General features: G+C 39.6%; 1 protein-coding gene and 1 long non-coding RNA gene across 2 annotated transcripts; both read left to right on the top strand.

Moving 5' to 3' along the window:
- Positions 1–14,746: 14,746 nt before the first annotated feature.
- On the top strand, positions 14,747–17,999 carry LOC115927352 (vicilin-like seed storage protein At2g18540; the record flags this gene model as incomplete). The annotated part of the gene is made up of 2 exons (XM_030993136.1): positions 14,747–15,614; positions 17,974–17,999. Coding segments are annotated over exons 1-2 (801 nt in total), but the record flags the coding sequence as incomplete, so codon positions are not given.
- A 3-nt stretch (positions 18,000–18,002) lies between these two features.
- LOC115918853 lies at positions 18,003–21,402 on the top strand. The gene is made up of 3 exons (XR_004065448.1): positions 18,003–18,082; positions 19,373–19,440; positions 20,613–21,402. It is a non-coding gene; the product is annotated as an uncharacterized LOC115918853 (long non-coding RNA).
- Positions 21,403–22,511: the final 1,109 nt, after the last annotated feature.

Below are 22,511 nucleotides of genomic sequence, written 5' to 3'. Positions count from 1 at the left end.
AATGACACAGGTAGGTCACTAATTGGCGTGGGTCCAGGAGCTGAGCCCCAAGAAACTCAGGGGCTATCGAGGCATTCATTACGTTCAGATGAGTATATTTTGATACCCCGGAAACTCGGGGATTTTTAAGCATTTTATAACGGTCAGATAAGCATTCAGGGGCACACCTTAGTGCCCTTGGTGGGGTCAAGGGGGTGGAGCCTCCGGAAAGTCAGGGGTTTTAGGCATTTAATTACGGTCAGTTGATCATGTTTTGAGACCTCATTATTTTGTGACACTGGCAGGTCACAATTCATTTTTCTCTTTTTCTCCCTACTTCTCTTGAATATACTTTTTCAAAATAGTGGGGGACCCATGCCCCCGAGCCCCGCCGTTCCGCGAGCCTTGACATGTAGACCTCTAAATAAGCATACTTCTCCCCTGCCTGTAACTTTGGGAATTCGTCATTTTCCAGCAAACTCATAAAACAGTATAATTTACTAAAAAATATGTCATTTCACAACATTTGTAAATCACTGAACTCGAATGAGAAATAAACCTCGTTTTATTCTTGTTTGGGGGAGTACGCCAGTAGTGTTTACTGGCGTATCTGGCGCTTGGTCTCGCTTGGGGGGGGGGGGGGGGGGGGGAGGGGCGAGAGGAGCGAAAGAGCATATCTTTTACCCCTTTTCTTTTCTTCTTCCTCCTTATTTTATTTCACTTTCTCTCCTCTTTCCCTTTCCCGACGTCTCTTCTCTCTCTCTCTCTCTCTCTCTTTTTGCTGAGGGGGAAGGGGGAGGCAATGGCCTTTCGGCCCCTCGATCAACACGACATTGGCAAGTGATCTCCCCTCCTTTTCCCCTTTTCTTTTTCTTCTTCCTCTTTTTTCTCTCCCTTATAGCTTTCCTCTTTTCCTTTCACTTCCTCCTCTCTTTTTTGGGGCGTAAGGGAGCTGGAGGGGGAGGCAAGGCCTTTTCCGCCTCCCCCGATCCCCTTCTTTTACCCCTTTTCTTATCTTCTTTTTCTTCTTTATTTCCTTTCTCTCCTCTTTCCCTTATTTTCCTTCATCTCACTCTTTGTTGTCGCATTATACCTACGCCTGGTAGCACACACTTTAGCAGTCATGCAATCATGTAAAACAAACACTTGCAAACTATTATTTTTTCAATCTGAGAATGTATACTATTATCTAGATCTGTTAATAATAAATCATTGTCAAAATCATTCCATAAACTGGGGGTAATTAGGCCACCTTAATGACCGACATCGTGTTATTATAATTTGATTGCAGGGACCTCAGGGAGAACAGCATAAATACTGATGAGGCTGCCCTGGGTAAACAAGACAGTATTATTATTATTATTATTATTATTATTATTATTATTATTATTGCACATATAAACATTCAAATATTAAAAACAAACATAGAAAAGAAAAAAAATAATACAAAATGTACGAATGAAGATACTACCATCCAACCCCCCCCCCCCCACCATAATCAATTATTATTTCCAAACAGCGTTAAACAAAAACGTTAAACAAAAATGTATATTTATGTAAATATATATTTAAGCGTACGTAATATATAAACACTATCAATTATTTCAAATATTATAGAACTCAAACAGTAAATCACATTGGGATTGCATTACCCCTTTGTACGCTACATGACGCGAAAACCTTCAAGGCCCGAGAGTGTTCAAGCCCCCTATCCCCCCCCCCCCAACAAGACACAATTTCAAAGTGCCCCCCTCCCCCCCCCCCCCCCTCTCCGAGCAGTAACTAGGCTTGTAGTCTGGTCAGCTCCGTTTGGGGAGTTAGGAAAGTTTCATGAAATCAAGACTGTGGATAAATCAAATTTGGCTAAATAATATGATTACTAGTATTCTGAGGTTTTGAGAATTCCAATGTCATGGACAAATGAAAATCTTGAACATTTTTATTGGCTAAAATAGTATAGAGAAGAGAGAAGCAGAGCCAAAAAATTAGGAATTTTTGATTTTTTTTTTAAAATATGAAACACTATAGAACAATGGAAATCACTAGAGGCAATGACGTCAGGCGCGGATCCAGGGGGGCCGAGCGGGCCTCCCCCCCCCTCCCCCCGCAAAAAAAGAGAGAGAGAGAAGGAAAAAAGGGAAAGGGGATAGAAAGGGAAATAAAGAAGAAGAAGGGGCGGAGAGATCGGGGGGACGAAAGGGTCTTGCCTCCCAGGCTGTTTCTCCCCCCCTAAAAAAGAGTGAGAGAAGGAAGGAAAAGGGAAAGAGGAGAGCTAAAAGGGAACAAAACAAGAGGAAGAAGAAATGAAAAGGGTGAAAAGAAGGGAAGATCAGTTGCTGTTAATCCCGCCAACAACGTGCGGAGCGGGGTGGGGGCCGAAAGTTTCTTTTCCCCCACCCCCCCCCCCCCCCGGAACAACCTAAAAGAGAAAAAAGGAAGGGAAGGGAAAGGTAAAGAGGAGAGAAAGGGAAAAGAAGAAAAAAAGAGAAATAAGAAAGGTAGGGGATATCAGTTGCGATTTTTTTCCCGCCAACAAGGTGTAATGGAGGGGGGAGGCACTGGTGTACTGATAGTGGGGCGGGGGCGGCTTGGGGGAAATACAATTCAAAAGTGGTTTATTTCTAATTACATAACGGTGGTTTACAAATAATGCTTAAATGACATAATTTTTCCGAGATTTGCCCTCACTTTTTAGTAAATTACCTATACTTTTGTATGCGTTTGTTGGAAAATGACAAATTCCTAAATTTACAGCCAGGCAAGAAATATGCTTCTTGTGATGTCTACATATCACGGCCCGCGGAAAGGCGGGGATCGGGAGCCTCGAGCTCCCCCTCCCTTACACTTAAAAAAAAGAGTATATTAAAGAGAAATAGAAAGAAAGAGAGCAAGAAAAAAAAGAATGCTTAACTGCCAGTGGCACAAAATAATGAGGTATCATCCCCTGTATTCCACCTAGGGCCCTAAAGCGGGCCATTAGATGCTCATCTGACGGTAATTTATTGCCTTAAACCCCTGAGCTTCCGGAGGCCGGGATGGGGCGGTGGGGGCGGTCCTCCTTAAAACGCAGGGCCTAAAAATTAAAACAAAAACATAAAAGAGAGGAGAGAAAAGGGAGAGGACGTAGGAAGAAAAGGGAGCAGACAAAGAAATTTTTTGAAGGGTTAGAATAAAAGTCGAGAACGGTACAACGAATCGTCTTCTTTCTCTAATGATTTAATGAAACGTAAAAACTGCCGCGCTTCGCGCAGGAGGGGGGAGGACTGAATTTAGACGAGGATTAAGAGACGAGAACGGTACAACGAATCGTCTTCTTTCTCTAATAATTTAATGAAACGTCAAAGCTTCCGCGCTTCGTGGAGGAGGGAAGAAGAAGCTCCTCCCTGTACCCACCCCTGTTACGTCACTGCTGGTCACTATTACGTACCAATATTTGGCTCGCATAATTTCAAATTTGGCCTCCCCCCCCCCTAAGAAATCCTCGATCCGCGCCTGAATGACGTCACAGACTCATGAGTGAGTTGCCAATTTGTCTTGTGATTTTCAAAGTTTTTCATGTCATTAAACATTCAAAACTTTTTTTATTAGTTATCCGATTTTGCAAACTTTTAGTTTGATAGGTTTATTATTAATTGTTGAAGTGGACTTGCCCTTCAAATCCATACAACCCCCTCTCTGTCGATTCTCTCCTTTGCTGTGGGTTAGGGACATGATACATCAGCCCCTAGATGGCAACGCTGTTACACCCCACCGCCCCGCCCCCCCCCCCCCGTGAAACACACAGGCTATGCCATCTATTAACTACTTGAACGAAAATTGTCGGTAATATGTACTTGCACTAAGGGAAGGTGAGGGTGAGCCGAACGGCGCAGCGTGGCCAGACTGATGGGGGGGGGGGGGGGGGGGGGTGAGCCCTGGATGATGGTTCGCGTTTAAGGGTCGCCATTCATAACATGGGTTGAGAGTCGCTTTTTCATAAACAATTAAATGAAAATTAAATTAGCAATAAACAAAATGATAATAAGAAAGCGAAATAATGGATAGGGAACACCCCCACGGCTGTTGCGTAGGCGCAGGGGGGGGGGGGGGGTGGGGGGGACGGTCGCCACATGGCCCCGAATATTTGTAGAAAACATTAATTGAAAACGTACATTTCTGAACAAATAAAAACAAAAAAGGCGTGCCCCAATAATGTACGCGAGCCCCATCCTCCTGCCCCTACCCCCCCTAAAAAAAAAAAAAAAAATCAGTACGACCACGCTGCGCCTTTCGGTCCAGCCTCCCCGCAGTATTCGCTTGGTACGAGTAAACAGCGGGGGCTAGGGTACGTCGCCGCCCCCACAAATTAAAAAAAACACAAAGAAAATGCAATAAATTATCAACAATTATCAAAAATTCTTTGCATTTGGCCCCGACCCCTAACATAACAAAAATCCTCTATGTGGGCATGCCTTGAACCATATAATACATGGCCCTACAGAGTTCCTATTTATCCAACGTCTACATTATTATAGGAACAGTTTCATTATCAAATCGAATAAAGAATTATATACAGATAATGTTATATATGTTTTGTTCTTATAAGTACACATCATATTCGTACCTAATATGGTGATTCGTTATCCAACTCTAAATTAGACCTCCATTGTACCTAGACAATCTCATCTAAACGCGCTTATCTATTATCTCAGGCTCTCAGATTTAGAAATAATAATACTAACATAGAAGTTTGTTGTATTCCTCCAGCACACAACACATACATAATCTCAGGTGTAAATATTGTTTTAGGAAAACGAGTTTATCAATCAATATACTGCAATCTGCATGTGATTCACCTATAAGTATTGCATTATTATTATGCTTCGACTACCTATATGACATATAACATAGAAATATAAAGGAATAATCATAAACTATATACAAGACAAGAAATATAGACTAAAGAATATTGATTGTCTCTAAGAAATTTGATAACTTCCACTTATGCAATATACAGCAATACATGTTGTATTATAAGCCAATCAACATCCAAACATCAACCTTTAAATACAATTTGGCCTATTGGGATAATTATGAGCAGGTTTATTCGATTGAAAACTACCAAATAATAATGGTCAGACAATCCCTTGTGCCAAGCAAATGCAAACTCTTCACAGTGTTTCCAACTTCTAATCTCAGCTCTTAAGCAAACATGCCTCCTATCACTAATCCCCTGTCCTAGCCCAATGGAGAGTGTTGCTCAACAACACAACATGAACGAGAATACTGAGGAAGAAAGGGAGAGAAAAAGAGGGTGTGTGTGTGTGTGTTCCCTACCACGAATGAGGGTTGACCTCTGTACAGAGTGACCCAAGAGAGATAAGGGAGAGACGGAAGAGGTGGAGAGATCTACTCTGTTGTTCCAACACTATGTATCTACACTGGATCATACACATTATCACAATTGCACTGTCGCATAGTATCCCAGGTCGAAATTCCATTAGGATCCGATCCTATTGGACCATCAGAAACCATTAGAGCTATTGGTGTCTAATGGTTTCAATAGGAAAAGTGAAATGATGGACCCACAGAAACCATTAGAAAATATCTATTGGACCAACACAAACCCACAGAAAGAAATGCTGATGGACCAACAGAAAGCTTATATTGCACCAGCATCCGGTTTCTGATGGTACATTAGATATTTTCTTCTATGATGGGGGTCTGTTGGTCCATTAGATATTTTTTATGGGTTCCTGTTGGTCCATTAGAGATCTTTCTATGGGTTTCTAATGGTCCCATATTCTGAATTCCCTATTGAAACCAATAGTCCAATGGCTTCTATTGGTAAATCAATAATGATGAATCAAAATCGACTTTAGCAACTGTCCACCAAAAAAAGTATATTCTAATCTCAATTGCATAGATCATTTGAAGTGAGTTTAAGAATATCCTTTATTTTTAATAACTGAAGGCTTGTACTATTCTATATAATAAACATACATGAGTTGTTTCTTGGTTAGTAATCATTATAATCAATATATCTATTGCTAAAACGTGAATGAAATTGTAACATGATTAATTATCTATTGGTCATTAGTTGCCGAAAGAAAAAAAGAAAAAAAATTGATGTACATTGTCATAAGTTACTTAACAAATTATGATAAATGTAATTTTCTGTGAACACGTATAAAGTAATCATGAATATGCATGAGATAGATTTAGCTGTTGGTTTCTATTGGTTTCTATTGGACCTATTGGTTAATATTGGTCCCATTGGGTTCTATTGGTCTCATTGGTTTTCTATTGGTCCTATCGGTCCTATCGGTCCTATTGGTCCTATTGGTCCTATCGGTTCGATTGGTTTATATTGGTCTTATTGGTTTATATTGGTCCTATTGGTTTCTATTGGTCTTATTGGTTTCTATTGGTCCTATTGGTTTCTATTGGTCCTATTGGTTTCTATTTATATTGGTTTCTGTGGGTGCTATTGGTTTCTATTGGTTTCTGATGGTTTGAATGGTCTCTATTGGATTCAATTCTATGGGTCCAACAGAAACCAATAGACTCCAACAGAAACCATTAGAGACCAATAGAATTTTTCTAATGGTCTCTATTGGTCTCTATGGGATTTTCGACCTGGGATATCACCTAATTTGCAATTAGAATAGGTTCTGAATGATAGATTGTAAATCTGGAAACTACCATTCATGATATTAGACTTACCTTTTCTTTATCAACCCTAGACTAGCTTTATAGCAGGCGTGGATCCAGGACTTCTTAGGGGGGAGGCCCAAATTTGAAATTATGCGAGCCAAATATTGGTTCGTAATGGTGACCAACAGTGACGTAATGCGGGGGGGGGGGGGGGGTCGGCGCAGGGAGGAGCGAGTTTCCCCCTCTCTCCTCCGCAAAACGCGAAACTTTGACGTTTCATTAAATTATTAGAGAAAGAAGACGATCCGTTGTACCGTTCCCGAAAATAATTCTCGTCTGAATTCAGTTTTTCCCCTCCCGCGCGAAGCGCGAAAGCTTTGAAGGTTCATTAAAATTATAGAGAAAGAAGACGATTCGTTGTACCGTTCTCGAAAATAATCATCGTGTGAATTTAGTTTCTCCCCCCCCCCCTCCCGCGCGAAGCGCGGAAGCTTTTACGTTTCATTAAATCATTAGAGAAACGAGACGATTCGTTGTACAGTTCTCGACTCTAAATCCTTGTCTGAATTCAGTTTTCCCCCTTCCGCGCGAAGCGTGGAAGCTTTTACGATTCATTAAATAATTAGAGAAAGAAGACGATTCGTTGTACCGTTCTCGACTCTTAATCCTCGTCTGAATTTAATTTCTCCCTCCCCCTCCCGCGCGAAGCGCGGAAGCTTTTACGATTCATTAAATCATTAGAGAAAGAAGACGAATCGTTGTACCGTTCTCGACTCTTAATCCTTGTCTAAAATCAGTCCCCCACCCCCCTCCTGCGCGAAGCGCGGAAGCTTTTACGATTCATTAAATCATTAGAGAAAGAAGACGATTCGTTGTACCGTTCTCGACTCTTAATCCTTGTCTAAATTCAGTCTCCCCCCCCCCTCCTGCGCGAAGCGCGGAAGCTTCGACATTTCATTAAACTATTAAAGAAAGAAGACGATTCGTTGTACCGTTCTCGACTCTTAATCCTTGTCTGAATTCAGTCCCCCCCCCTCACGTGCGAAGCGCGGAAGCTTTTACGTTTCATTAAATCATTAGAGAAACAAGACGATTCGTTGTACAGTTCTCGACTCCTAATCCTCGTCTGAATTCAGTTTTCCCCCTGCCGCTTTTAAGTTTCATAAGATTATGAGAGAAAGAAGACGATTGGCTGTACAGTTCTCGAAAATAATCCTCGTCGGAATTTAGTTCCCCCTCTATCACGCGCGATGCGCGGAAGCTTATACGTTTCATTAAATCATTAACGATTCATTTTACCGTTCTCGACTCTGAATCCTCGTCTGATTTCAAGTTCCCCCCTCTCGCGCGAAGCGCGGAAGCTTTGACGTTTCATTAAATTATTAGAGAAAGAAGACGATGCGTTGTACCGTTCTCTATACTCTTAATCCTTGTCTGAAATTCAGAGATGTTCTTTGTCTGCTCCTTTTTCTTCCTACGTCCTTTTCCTTTTCTCTCCACTCTTTGTTTTTTGTTTGTTTGTTTTGGCCGCCCCCCCCCCCTGGTTACGCGCCTGCGGTCAGATTAACACATTTTGATGCCTTGTCCGACCCCGCAAGCTCAGGGGTGGCAATTAAGTACGGTCAGATAAGCATTCAGGGGCCCGCCTTAGGGCCCCTAGTGGGGTCGAGGCGGCGGAGCCGGCCCCGGAAGCTCAGGGGTTTTAGGCGTTTAGTAATTAAGATCAGATGAGCATTTTCTTTTTTATACCTTATTATTTTATGACACTGGCAGGACACCATTTGGCGTGGGGTCCCGGGGGCGGAGCACCCCAAAATCAGCGGTTTTAGGCATTAAATTACCGTCAGATGAGCTTTTTTTTTTAATACCTTATAATTTTGTGACACTTGCAGGACACTATTAGGCTTGGGGTCCGGGGGGCTAAAACAAATTTCCTACCAACTTTGAGCTCGCGAGGGGAACCTGCGCATGCGCACTCGCGAAGGAAACCAGCGCATGCGCACGTGGAATCCGGTAGAGCGGTCAATAGGGTCATAGTAATTATACAAAGCAATCTTTCATCAACTCATCGTTAGCTCAATCGGTAAGGACAGCGTGTTACTAATAGAACCTTGGAGTTGCCGTGAGGGTTCAAATCTCAGTTTATTTAGGCGAGGCGTCAAAAATAAATATACCAGCCAGCGGCAGCTAACTGCACTTGTGCGTCCTGGCTGCATTTTTTAAATTAGCTCAGCCGGCTACCGCTGGCGGTAGGACCCTCAATTAACTCATGATGTCATCATAATGGTCTCCGAACAAAAGCATGCGCCGGCTGCCGCCTTTCGAATGGAAACCGAGCCTCAGATCCCAGCCTGGCGCAAGCCGGCTGGGCTAATAAGTGAAAAATAATTGCCCCAGCCAGGCTTCGGCCGTAATTGCAGCCTCGATGCGCCAATACGTGAGGCGGCAGCCTGCTGGTATCGATATTTTTGACGCCTCGCCTTAGTTTTTTACCTTTATAAATAGTGAGGCAAAGCAATTAATAATCAAAGTCTAGTTGTTTGTGACCTCCTTGCATGCGTCAAGTATAAAAGTTCGTATGTGAGCATGCGCCAGGTATAAAAGTTCGTAGGAAAAAAAAGTTCGCGTCCGGGGGCGGAGCCCCAACAAAATTCAGGGGTTTTAGGCATTACATTACCGTCAGATGAGTATCTAAGGGCCCGCCTTAGGGCCCTAGGTGGAATCCAGGGGCAGAGCCCCCCGGCAGCTTAGGGGTTTTAGGCATTTAAGATGAGCATATTTTGATGCCTCATTATTTTTTGACACTGGCAGTTTATTCTTTCTTTCTTGCTCTCATTCTTTTTTATTTCTCTTTAATATACTTTTTCCAAAAAAGTTGGGGGGGGGGGGGGGGGGGAGCTCGAGGTTCCCGATCCCCGCCGTACCTCGGGCCCTGACATGTAGGCATCTCAAGAATCATATTTCTTGCCTGGCTGTAAATTCAGGAATTTGTCATTTTCCAACAAACACATACAAAAGCATCATTTACTAAAAAATGAGGAAAAATCTCGGGAATTACGTCATTTCAGCATTATTTGCAATCCACCGTTATTTAATTAGAAGAAAACCACGTTTGAATTTGATTTCCCCCGTGCCCCCCCCCCCTACCTATACGCCAGTATATCATCTTTTCATTTTTTCTTTCCCTTTCCTTCCTTCTCTCTTATTTTTTTGATTGGGGGGGGGGGGGGTCAACAGCTTTGGAGGCAAGGCCCTTTCGCCCCCCCCCCCGATCTCCTTCTTCCCCCGTTTCTTTTCTTCTTCCTCTTCTTTCTTTCCCTTTCTCTCCTCTTTCCCTTTCCCTTCTTTTCCTTTCTTCTCCCTTTTTTTTTTTTTGCGGGGGGGGGGGGGGGGGCAAGGCCCGCTCGCCCCCCCCCCCCTTGGATCCGCGCCTGCTTTATAGTATTTACATACTCCAATACTAGGTGGAGGATAAACGTTTATATAGCAGTTCGGTACTTCGTTTATAATTTGACATACTATTTTTTGCATCAGAAAGTTCCAACCTCAATGGAAGTACTTTTATAATGTATACTTCTTTTCTTACATAGAAATCAAAGTCAATACTTTTAAGAACGGTAAGAGTACCACGTGCGTCGATCAACACGTGCCCGGCACATTTTTGATCGTCTGCGCTGCATGCACCCACTGTCCAAACACACACATACAAGGCATCTGATTGGTCGATCAATTCCATACGCATGCGCAGTAAACAGCATACGTATGGAAAAGGGCACACGTGTGCTAATAAACTAGCAGACGTGTGCTATCGCACCTTGCACACGTCTGCTAAATAATTGGCGGTGATTGGTCAATTAGCAGACGTCTGCCTGTTATTTAGCAGACGTGTGCCGCGTTCCATACGTCTGGGGCATGTGAATAAAGTCACCAACGGCCTTCCATAATTTGAGCGGATGCTACAATGTTTCCATATGAAGCCCGTGGGCAATTAAGGCAATACAGTGACACGCTTACCGTAATTTAACTTTTAATAATAACCATTTAATAACATACCGTCGACCTGTCGATTTTGATTGCTTAAGATTTTATCATTCGGATGAATTTCCATGCATTACGTATTCATCATCTAAAGCAATTATATTAATCAGGCGCTGTGATTAAAGATAGAGTTAAGCAATGGTAATGCGATGAAATTGTGAAAGAAACTGTGTGGAAGCAATGTGGAAGGGTATTACCAGAAGAAGAAAAAAAATATATGTATACTGAGCTGTTTTGAAATCTTATGCGAAGTAACTGACTCAGTCTGGATGAAACTCACATGCACTGCAGTGACTCCGGGCGATGAGTGTTCCTCATACTACCTCCCAGGCACCCAATAAATATTTTGAAGTAACGGTAATTTATATTTATATAATTTATGATCGTTAACATACACACTCACACGACCACTTACTATCGAAAACAAGTCATCAGTATATTCTCATCATCAGTACACGTTCAGCAATTTAACACACAGTCTAGATAGACTCTTCGCTAGCGGTTCCACTAGAAATAATCGTGAAATTACCTGTGATATCGTTATGAATAAAACAATACACCATCGATCACACAGCGCACACTGCGATAAATCTGCCTCTCCAATCGCACACCTACAGTGGAGACTTGTATTTAAAAGTCCAACCATTGTAAAAGTATACCACATTCCTGCTTTAGTTGGACGGATGTGCGTACATGTATGTGGATTTCCGTTGCAGCAAATCGGCTTAATAATAACCCCAAGCACTACCGGTACACACTGAGGATGATTAATGCCTAGCATAATTGTCCTCAGACATCCCCCGGATTGATGACTTTCACAGTAAGATGATTATAACAATCGCCATATCGCTAGTACCTCCAAATGCTGGGATCTTTGTTTCATGCCCCCATTTCAAATGCATTCTGGGAAAATTTGGTGACTACGTCGCTTCCGGTCTATTTTGTGCGGTATTTGCCGGCGCGAGACGGCCTGGCAGCCAGACTTGTCAGTAGTCACCGAGCTAGCTGTCTATGTACGCGTTGCAAAAGTTGGATGGTGGTATCTTTCATTTTCTCTTTGGCTGTTTTGATAATATATCGTAAGCATTTATTTTTATTTTTTACTAACTGAATTGTCAGTTGGCATATATGGTGCGATACTTTCTATGCTGTGCGCCTGTCGCGTGAACATAAACGAAAATAAACTTCGGAGATATCCCTGAATGAGAGATTTGACTTGGGTAAAAATCCTTACAGCCTGCGACCTGGAAAAAGTTGCTCTGAGGTCAAACAAGTGTGAAATCACTGCACGATCGATACTCTGTATGCAGCATTTTGACAAAGATCAATTACATGCACAGGGATTCCCTTCGTATTCAATTTCGAACAACCATGGACTTGTAAGAAATCCTAAGGAAGTCAGTATCAGGTAGAAGAGAGAAATCTAGAAATAGCTTTCGGATATGTATACTACAAATGCATAATACTTGTAACGCGCTCGCTACAGTATATGCATGCACCATAAACCGGATGTATATGTATGTGAGTCCCTGGAGTGGCTCGAAACAACTACACTGTCGCTCATAAAGTTGGAATATTTTTGTTTTACCCCAATTTATGGAATTATTTAAACAATAATTTAAAAATAATAGATCTAGATAATAGTATACATTCTCAGATTGTATTGAATAATAATTTGACAATGTGTGTTTTGCGTGATTGCCAAAGCATGTGTATGCTACTATGCTTATCAACTAGGGGACCTACGCCCTTCAGCCATAAATGACAGTGATGAGGATTAATGCCCCTCAAAAGGGCACTAATATAGCACATCGACACGGTTTTGATCCTGGGGCCTCACAGTTACGAGGCCATTGCTTTGTCACTGAACCATGACTGTACGCAGCGGGGGCTAGGGTAAGGGGGCAGTTTCCATAAATAAATAAAAACAAAGAAAATGCAATCATTTTTCAATATTTTATTGCATTTTACCCCGGTTCCCAACATAAACAAATCTTCTGTGTGCCCATGCCTCGAGCCATAATGCATGGCCGTCCACATGACGAATCAGAACTTGAAAACATGACGGCAGCATATATAATATAATATAATATTATCTGTCTCGCCTCGACTTGACGAAGATAATTATCTTCCCGGACTTGATAACATTTTTGCGGGCATAGTTAAAAAACACGACCTCCCTTTCAACCAATCAGATGACAGTATTAGAAAACATTCTTAAAGATATATAATAGGATTTATATCATTGATTTTGTTTCTTTCAGGAGCATAAAACAAATAAACACAAATATATGATTTGGATATTATAGACAACAAGCGAGCCAGTTATTTAAAATAAAAAATCTTATGATGTAACATACAAATTTCAACAATTTCGATACGATAAACCGTCATTTCCTATTCTCCGAATATGGAAAAAGAAGAAAGGCATTGGAGTAGTTTACGACTACCTCCAAAATAGAAAACAATATGTTGTTATTGATGGTGTTTATTCAGGTATAAATTACATAAGTCATAACTTAATTTAAAACTGAATATTTGTTGTATAATAATTTTATTAATAATGTACCTGCAATTCTTCTTCTTGATAACACTGTTATTGAAAGGGTTTCTACTAATACATTCTTAAGAATAATATCGGATGAGGGGTTATCATGAAAACCACATGTGGAATATATTTTTCATAAATATATATTGGTATACTTCACTAAGTTAAATACTTTTTTCAACACAAATGTTAAGGAATTTACACTCTGTCTTGTTCCTTGGTATTTGAGTTATGGAATTCTAGCCGTGGGGAACTGTGCAGGCTCGTTATTGGACAGAATCTTACATCTTCAGAAAAAAAGGCCATTCATATTATGAGTCATTCCGACTTTCGATTACTCTATTACTCAAACAAAATGTTAAAGATACGGGATGTGTTTTCTTATGGGTGGGGATATGTTGTGTTTTCGGCCAGTACTAACAAGTTACCGGAAGTTATTTTAACAAAATGCAAAATTACACAGTTACCCCGCCAGGCTAGCGGGCTGCTATCACCTTCCAAAATTGAGAACAGTACTTACTTATACAATTTGGAATTCCCTTTCTAATGATTTGCAAGAGAGACCCACCATATATGGTTTAAGGAATACCTTTTAAGGTTTTTTCTCTAACAGTATGAACATCGAACTAATATATAGTTATCTCCTATTAATGATTATCTTTGTAAATTCATTGATGTCCGCCTTTTCACCTCGAACCAATGCCTACAATTCTAAACAAGTTACCTCTTACTCTATATGGTCCTGGGGTGTTCCGAATGTTGACAAATAATTTTTTTAAATTTGATTTGCTAACAGGTGCATAATACAGAAAGAATAACAAGATAAATAATCACCAGGTCTAACCACATGTCTACAGTATATCAAAATAGAGCCTAAATTTCTCTGAAATGTAATTCCGTTACCGTGGAATTGCCCTTATGATTACTATTATTCAGGTTAATTTAATTTCATATCACTTCAAGAAATTATAATTTTGTTTGTAAAACATATTATGCTTTCATAATTGTGCATGGAATATGAATAAAATAAACCAATCAATCAGTCAATGAAACGGTCAAGAACGTTGGCGATTAAACTATGTGGACATTTGAAATGAAAAGGGTAAACGTTTCTTACCATATTGCTTCGACAGAGTTGGAAGCAATGTTTTATATCTGGCATCCGGTACATCTGTCAAAGAAAGTCTCCCTTCTGTAGTTGAATGCAATAAGATTACCGCGTCAAACTTTTTAGGAGCCGTATACACGTTAAGATCAGTTGGAGCAAGAGAAATAAATTCCAATTTTGTTTTACACGTCCTAATAGTTGACATCAAGTGACGTTCAATCGATTCTTCCCAGCCAAGGGAGAGGACTCCAATGTGTGCTTCGTCAGCCATGTCCGTTGCCTTCGGGTATAACCTGCTAGACTGATGTCTCCGTCGAAATTTGATTCCGAAAACGAGGAAAAAAATAACCGTGCGGCGGCTATTTTGCACCCCGCTACAAATCTGTCCAATCGCATTCGAGATTGAAAAGTAAACACGATATCAAGCTATAAAAATATCTGCAAAGCGCAAGCATAATCAGACGAGTAGTTGCCTGCTGAAATATCCACACTAATTTCATAGTTTTAGAATTTAGCAGTGAAATTCAAACATGGGGAATGACCAGTCATCTGAAATTAATGATTTGAAGAGCAATGCAAGACAAATGAGGAGCGATGCAAGAGAGAGGGAAGAAGCTTTAGAAGTATGGACTCGAGAGCAAACTGAAGCTAGGGAAGAGAGGGAGAGAGAAGCAAGCGAAGAAAGGGAAAGAGAAGCTATGGAACAACAGCTGAAAGATGATCGCCACAAAAGAGAATTAGAAAAACTTGCGAATCAATTAAAGCAGATGGATATCGACCGAAAGAATAAGGAAGACATACAAGCTAGGGCAGAAGAAATAAAACTAAGAAAGGAAAAGGAAGAAGAAATAAGAATAATAGAAGAAAGAATGAGAAAGGAAAAAGAAGAGAAAATAAGGATCAGAGAAGAAAAGGAAAGACAAGAAAAATTAAGAGCTGAAATAGAAAAAAAAAGGATGCAAAATATCGCAGAACTGCGCGCCGAAATCGAGAAAATTAAACCTGGCGGATCATTTGAGTTTCCTGATGACGATATTAAATTTCCAAAACGCCTTAACATAGGTCTGTATGGGGCAACTGGGATAGGTAAAACGTCCTTGATGAACTCTTTGAAATTCGCAGTAAAAGGTGAGTTGAAAGAAACTCACCGAGAGCAAGCCGCGCCAGACGATTTTGAGGGTGGTCACACTACTCGACGAATGGCAGTGAGGGTCACACGATACCTGACGTTTGTGGACAATCGAGGTATAGGGGCGGAAGACATTGTGAAGGAAGGTGCTGCAGATGAACTCATAATTCAATTAGGTGAGTGGATACAATCACAATGTTGCATAAATGCCTCTCTATGTTCTTGTCCCACTTCCTGTCTTACTTTTTTCCTTATCATCCATTTTTCATATAAAATCAAGTAGTTTTTAATATTGGTTTTTCTTTTCTTTTCAGAACTACTAACCTCCAATATCTCTCTCTCTCTCTCTCTACATCAATATCCTATTTAACTCATCCTCTCCACCTTTATTTATCTTCCTCAGTCCCCCTTTTTCCCTCTCCACTGTGACGCTTTGAAACGACAGTATACAAATAATAATCAGGTGTGAGTTCGAGGGTATTCACTATGGTGCAATAAAATTCACCAGGCGTAGCCGAGTGTATTTTGTGCCATTGTGAATACCCGAATAGTGCTGCATCGCCATAACGTCACGAACGAAAACCTGTGTATTTTTTGTTTTATAAAATGGGTCGACAATCTTACTTAGCAAGGCCATAAAATGTCTCTAAGCAACCTTCATCCATATTTATAATCCCTAATGCACTACATGCAGATGGTACCGTGCATATAGTAACCAATAATGCACGATCACGTGATCCGTGTTGACGCTTCTCATTGGCTACATTCTTGAAACCATTTTACAATATGCATTATGCACACGTAAACAGATTGATACATATGTATGTTTATACATTTTTCTCGTATATTTTCTCATAATCACGTTATCGCATTTTGAGTACTTTCGTAGATACTAGTTATCTAATCTCCGAAGTGTACGGTTGACACTTATTTTGTGTACATGCCGGTAAATAACGAATATTCATGCTTTTGCGAGTACGCGACGTGTCTCTTTTCGAACTTATTATTACCCTACATGTTACCACTTGAATAAATACAATTGCTTGGTTTTTAGACTAGTCATGTCGTATATTGCATATATTTAATACCAATTACTCATAATGTAGGTTATCTTCTGCCCCTCTGGTGGGTGGGAAAAACACGGCAACTGAATTTCTGATAGAGTAGACTTATGCCTAGGTCACATTTGACGCGGCGGCCGTGGGGTCTAAAATATCTCAGGCCGATAGCAAGTATAGGGCCGCCGCAGCATTCCTACAGTCACATACGGTAGCAGACATATTGAGTTAGGGTAGCCCCACTGCGTATTTTGAATTTGTGCTGACAAGAAATCAGCGGTTGCCGTACAGCCCATGAAGTGATGACGCACGGTCGCCTTAGGGCGTCCCTTAAAAATACCAAGGCAGATGCGAGGTAGCCGCAATGCTATCGTACGCCCGGCGTATGGTTGCCGCGGAACCGCTCTATGGCATGGCTACGGTGTGTCTAATTGTATAATTGCTATGGCGAACTTACCAATGAAAAAGTTATAACTCCGCGTTATAGTCCCATGGCGACCCGTACGGCATGTAAAGCTAGGGATATACCCTAGGGTGACCCTGAGGCCACCGCAAATTCTCTGCAGCCGCCACAGGTATCTCTTGATCTCGGGGGCCTACGGCCGCCGTATCCTAACCGGAGAGCAAATGTGACCTATGCAAATAATAAATTTAACTTAATAAAGTAACATAAAACATATTTATTGATTCTTAAGGAATGAAGTGTGCGCGCATGCCGGTCGGTTTATGACACAAGATAGATAGCTTGCACCATATTATTTACACGTGCAATCTCGCGGACATTCGGTCTTGGGGACCTTCATTCTCGCGGAACCTTTTTCATATTCTGTCTACGGTCTCCACATCATGAGTGTTGGTGATAAATTAAAGGGGAAGTCCACCCTGATATGAACTCGGTTTTCATTAAAGGAGAACAATGAGAGAAACAAATGATTGGAAATTTAAGCAATATCCGTTTGAAAAACAGAAAGTTATGGATCGTTAAAGTTGTCATCCGTGAAACTTAAATTGGCATCACTGTGACGTTTCCCTCGAGTTCCTCTCCAATTAGCTTCATACTACATTGTTTTTAGTATAAATGTCATTTTCTTAGTTAATGATAACGGAATAGATTTGCTTCATTCAGATGTTGTATAAAACATGTTGCAATAATTATATCTAGGATGCATGTATGGTTGAACATTTTATTTAAGGGAACAAATATTTGTGGATTTGATTTAGTACAGGGCATATGGGAAAGAATCTCAAAAAATTCGTCAAAGATTTGCCAATTGTTTTCTGATCGATCGCACCTTTGAAAATGCACAATTTTTGTTTTCAGTCGGTTTTTGCTTAAACTGTCACTCACCTGTTTCTCTTATAAATCTGCTTCCATGACAATCAACATCATATCGTGGTGGAATTCCCCTTAAAAAAAAGTGGGGGATAAAATATAAATTGTTAAACATTTACATGATTATCTGGTTTCTTCAAACAGAGGGAAAGCGCTCGTTTGCTAGTGAAGTAGAGTGGGGTAAATCATCACGTCCAGATGACTTGGAGGTGGATGAAACAAAGAAGATATACTGCACTGTTCTTGTTTTTAGGTGAGTATCCCGAATCTTGATTGTGATTTTGGGGAAAATCTATTTCCTGTTAAGAAAATGAAATCAACTATTGTTAGCTGCTCCCTATCAGGTTTTTATCAACACAACTAAGTTGTTGAATCTCGAGGTGTGAATTGAACAGGCCTATAGTATTGCCAAATACCAGCCATTTAAGGGCATTGGGGAAAAGGTGTCAAAATAACTAGTTCTTAAATATGGTTGATTTCATTTGACTTGATGACAGCTTATATATGTATAGATACAACGACAAGTGTTGTAGTGTATTGCATGACTTATTGCGTTGTTGTTGTTTCAGATGTTAACGCCGCGTATCATTCACGTGTGAATATTAACCAAACAATAAAAGGAAGGAAAAGAAAGAAGAAGAACAAAAATCTATTTTGCATAGTTTTTGAAGAACCCCCCCTTCAGTTTTTGTTATGTGTGTATTTTGGAGACCCCCCCCCCTCCCCCCTTTGTGAAAAAAACAATTATGCTAATGACTGACCTAAACAAGTTGACCTTACCCCCTCCCCCAAACGGAACAAATGTCAAATTTTGAAATTTCGAGACCAAAAAAAAAAAAAAAATTGTCCTCTTACCCCCCCCCCCCGTTAATTCAGCGGCTGGCTGAGTCGTTGCAAAATTTTCGGCCCGATTAAAAAATGTTAACCCTCCCCCCCTCCCCCCCCCCCCCCCCCCCCCCCCCCCCCCCTTGAACAAATCCTGCGTACGCTACTGGCGGTGTTTATGCATTTTCTTGCAAGGCCAGTTCGGTATATTGAACAGACTTCTCGGCTTGCACATGCGCAGCCTAAACCCCTTGCAATACCAGTCAAGGCTTTGCGATGTATGTCGGTGAAAGTATCTCCTTACCTGAAAACACGTTTCTTTTTAATAGTTACCATTTGTAAAGGTAAATAATTATTACATGATGTAAGAAAAACATTATGAAATTAATTATAAGAGAGATTAGGGTCAGCATACACCGCATATATTAATGTTTACTAGATAGGACAAACATCATAGCTTGTCCTACCTAACAACACGGAATATATTCGATTTGCATTCTGAACATTGACATATAATAATTCGTCACAGGTGATTGAAATCATTTCTAACGAGCCATTACAAAAAGATGCTTGCATTAAATTTGATTACATTACGAAACTGGTTAATTTAAAAAGTAAGAAAGGTGTTAACCTTTATGCTTGAAAAAAAAAACATTTATGAAACTGCTTAATATTCTACTGAATTTTTGACATTTTTTCAAACATTTGTTCTGCACAGTGCTAGGAGCGTTACAGCAGTCCATACAATTATCGGGAAATTCGTGGAACGTCTTTTGAAGTGGCAAGGTAATTTATTTGATTAATTGTGTTTTAAACTGTTACATGAACTTTCTTAAGTTTAATTCTACCAAAGGAAAGTGGTCATTGGAAACAAGAGGAAAACCACTTGTAATTACCCGAACCTTGTAAGAGTGAAACCCGAAGGAACATGTAGAATGCCAAATAAAAGTTAACGGAAGTTACTTTCACAACTTGATGACTGAGCCATGTCCGAACAATAGATTGTCAATCAAATGTTAAGATTGGTAGAATCTCTATCAACGTAACTAGGAGCAAACTTGTGTTTGGGATTTCTTAAGGATTTTTAAAGGAGTCCTGAAAGTGACAAAAGTGGAAGGGTTGTGAAATAGCAAATACAACATGCATGTCAAAACCAAACTCATATTGGCCCCTAATATATTTCGAAACACTCTGACAGTGATTTAAACTTCATTTATTCTCTTCTGAACATTTACATACAAAATATATAAAGGAGCTGCTTTGGGACTAAATCTTTCCCACGAACCAGTATTCAGTCAGATAAACAATGAGTCTAAATATTGTTTTTACTCTCTGTTTCATTAAAACTATGTGGGCTATAAGGTTCATAATTTAATGAAATTTAAACCCCCTTAATTATTATGAAATAAAGCAGAAATGAAAGAAGCATAGAGCTTGAATGAAATCGAATAAAACATACGAAGGTTTTGAATGGTTTATAGTTGTCATCACTCTTCTAATGGGAATTTCAAATGGGCTGAATCAGTAATGATACTGTAACGTGCGGCATAGGAGTTTCTTTATAATTAATTTTACAGGACCTAACATAACTTGTTATCCAGGACATAATGTTTTAGTCTTGCCTAAATGAGATTAGATGCTTTGCACAAGACAAATGGGAAGATAATCCCTAATAACGTGATAGTCTACTGACATATATAACATTAGCAGTACGAAAATACTGATACAAATTATTAATTAATGGAACATTATTTTTTAATAAAAAAAAATACTTTCTGTGCTCCTATTACCTCAGAAAAATAGTTTTAAGCAGTGTTTCCTTACTGTATTGACGATGGATCGTTTTGAACCTTTTGGAATTTTCCGACTTCATTATCCACTACGCCATTAACATTTTTGTTGTTTTACGTTCATAAATCAACAATCAACATGATTTCGTCTTCATTTGTAATTTATAGGACGTTTCCCGCTTGCCGTAATCACTCACGTGGATGATGCTACTCCAGAACAACTCGACAATATGCGCCTTGCGCTCAGGATGGCTGGGATAGTTGATGTCTATGAAGTCGCCAATATCACGAACGAGAAGAAGGATTTGGAACCTGTGTACCAAGAGAATCTCCTCAAACTGTTGCACAAATGCGTCAAAGATGGTGATCGCATATTTGAGTTGCGCCATGAGATCGAATTAGAAGAAGAGAAAAGAGTAACGAGGAAGAACAAGTTAGCCAATTAGGCACAACTTCTAAACAAAAATGTCACGTACGCCTACAACCGCAAAGGCTAAGATATATTCACTGTGATAACAACACATATTTGGCTTAATATTACTGAATATTGTAAGATATACTGTTGACTTTTTAAGTCTTTTATTACAGCTTAATACATCTTATAATTAAGTCTTTTATTACAGCTTAACATATCTTTATTTCAGAAATGTACATTTCATACCAATACATGTTTTAATGAAAAGATGATTGGTATTACAACATCGGAAAATCGCGTTAAAAGGAGTCATACTGAAACTTTTCGTCTTACACTCATCAGAGTAAAATGCAAGAATAAACAGAAAACAGAAATCGAACAATATAAACGGAAACTAAAAGTTACAACGCGCAAAATATAACGAGCTCTTATTTGCTGTCTTAGGTAACGGTAAAATATGCTTCTGGCCAGCCGGTAATTACGGGATAATCGCTAAAATAATAAGAGCGTCCGAACAAATTCTTTCTGTCTGCATAGAAGAGGATCGGTCAACTGAATGTATGTGGCTTCTAGCATGCGCAGATGAGTAAAGAGTAAATGAGTAATTTACCGTTACCTTAGATAGCCAATCAGAGCTCGTTTCATCGCAATTTTCCGATAGTTTTAAATATTGTTTAACTATTGGTTTACAATGAAAGGCCATTACTACGGACTGAAATTGATACTGCATTGTTATTCGGTTCTATCCATAGTTGGACATGAAATGTACATTATTTTTACACCACCGAGTGACCTTCTAACGTCCATACTTTGTACCCATATGTATCATAAACATAGTGCTGTTACATCGTGAGCACGGTTGTTCAAATAATTTGACACTGTTAATGGATGAATCAAGAACTTGTAGCTAATCGTTAAGACAGTAGAATAAGACACCATAATTTTACAACCATCCAATAAAAGAAGAAAATGCGATAGGTTTGTTTTCTTTGAATCAGGATTGAAAAACAAAGAACATTATATCTGTACTAAAGATATTTAAGAAGCGTGATATTATTTTTCGGCAGGTAGTTGAAGATATTTTGTATCGGCAGACAGTTATCTTTTTCTAAATTTGCAAATTGAGAAATGATGTTGTATTGTTTGATTTAATTTGATTTTCTTTTCTTCTGCATTGATGTAAGTACACGTTTTTTTGTTAACAACAATAATACGAAGTACAATTAGTATTTTTCTGTCAATGACTCATACGTAGGCAAAAATATATAACAATTGTTATTTTCAAAAATGAAATGATCAACTGTCATAAATACACAATGTCATCGAACATCATAACATTATTTGCGGAAGAAGAACTGTCATTGTTAGCAGATTGCTTGAAAATACGACAGCCTATACGAAACTCAAGAAAACAAATTTATTAAGCAGAACCGTACAGCCAGCATTTTTATAAATAGAAGTAGTTAATGACGTATAAGTTCATTCCAATTTAGATTTTCATCGATAATGACACCCCAAAATGTTGTTGTTCTCTTTCTTTCGAGTGGGACATTATCTATAATTATGTTGTAAGCAAAGTCAATGACATTAGCATTTGCGTACTTGAAATACATGAAATTTGCTGTATCTTATATTAATGGATAACGTGTTGC

The sequence above is a fragment of the Strongylocentrotus purpuratus genome, unplaced genomic scaffold, assembly GCF_000002235.5.
Source record: "Strongylocentrotus purpuratus isolate Spur 01 unplaced genomic scaffold, Spur_5.0 spur5_scaffold_20, whole genome shotgun sequence".
Lineage (NCBI taxonomy): Eukaryota > Metazoa > Echinodermata > Echinoidea > Camarodonta > Strongylocentrotidae > Strongylocentrotus > Strongylocentrotus purpuratus.
This window is presented reverse-complemented; position numbering and strand designations above follow the sequence as displayed.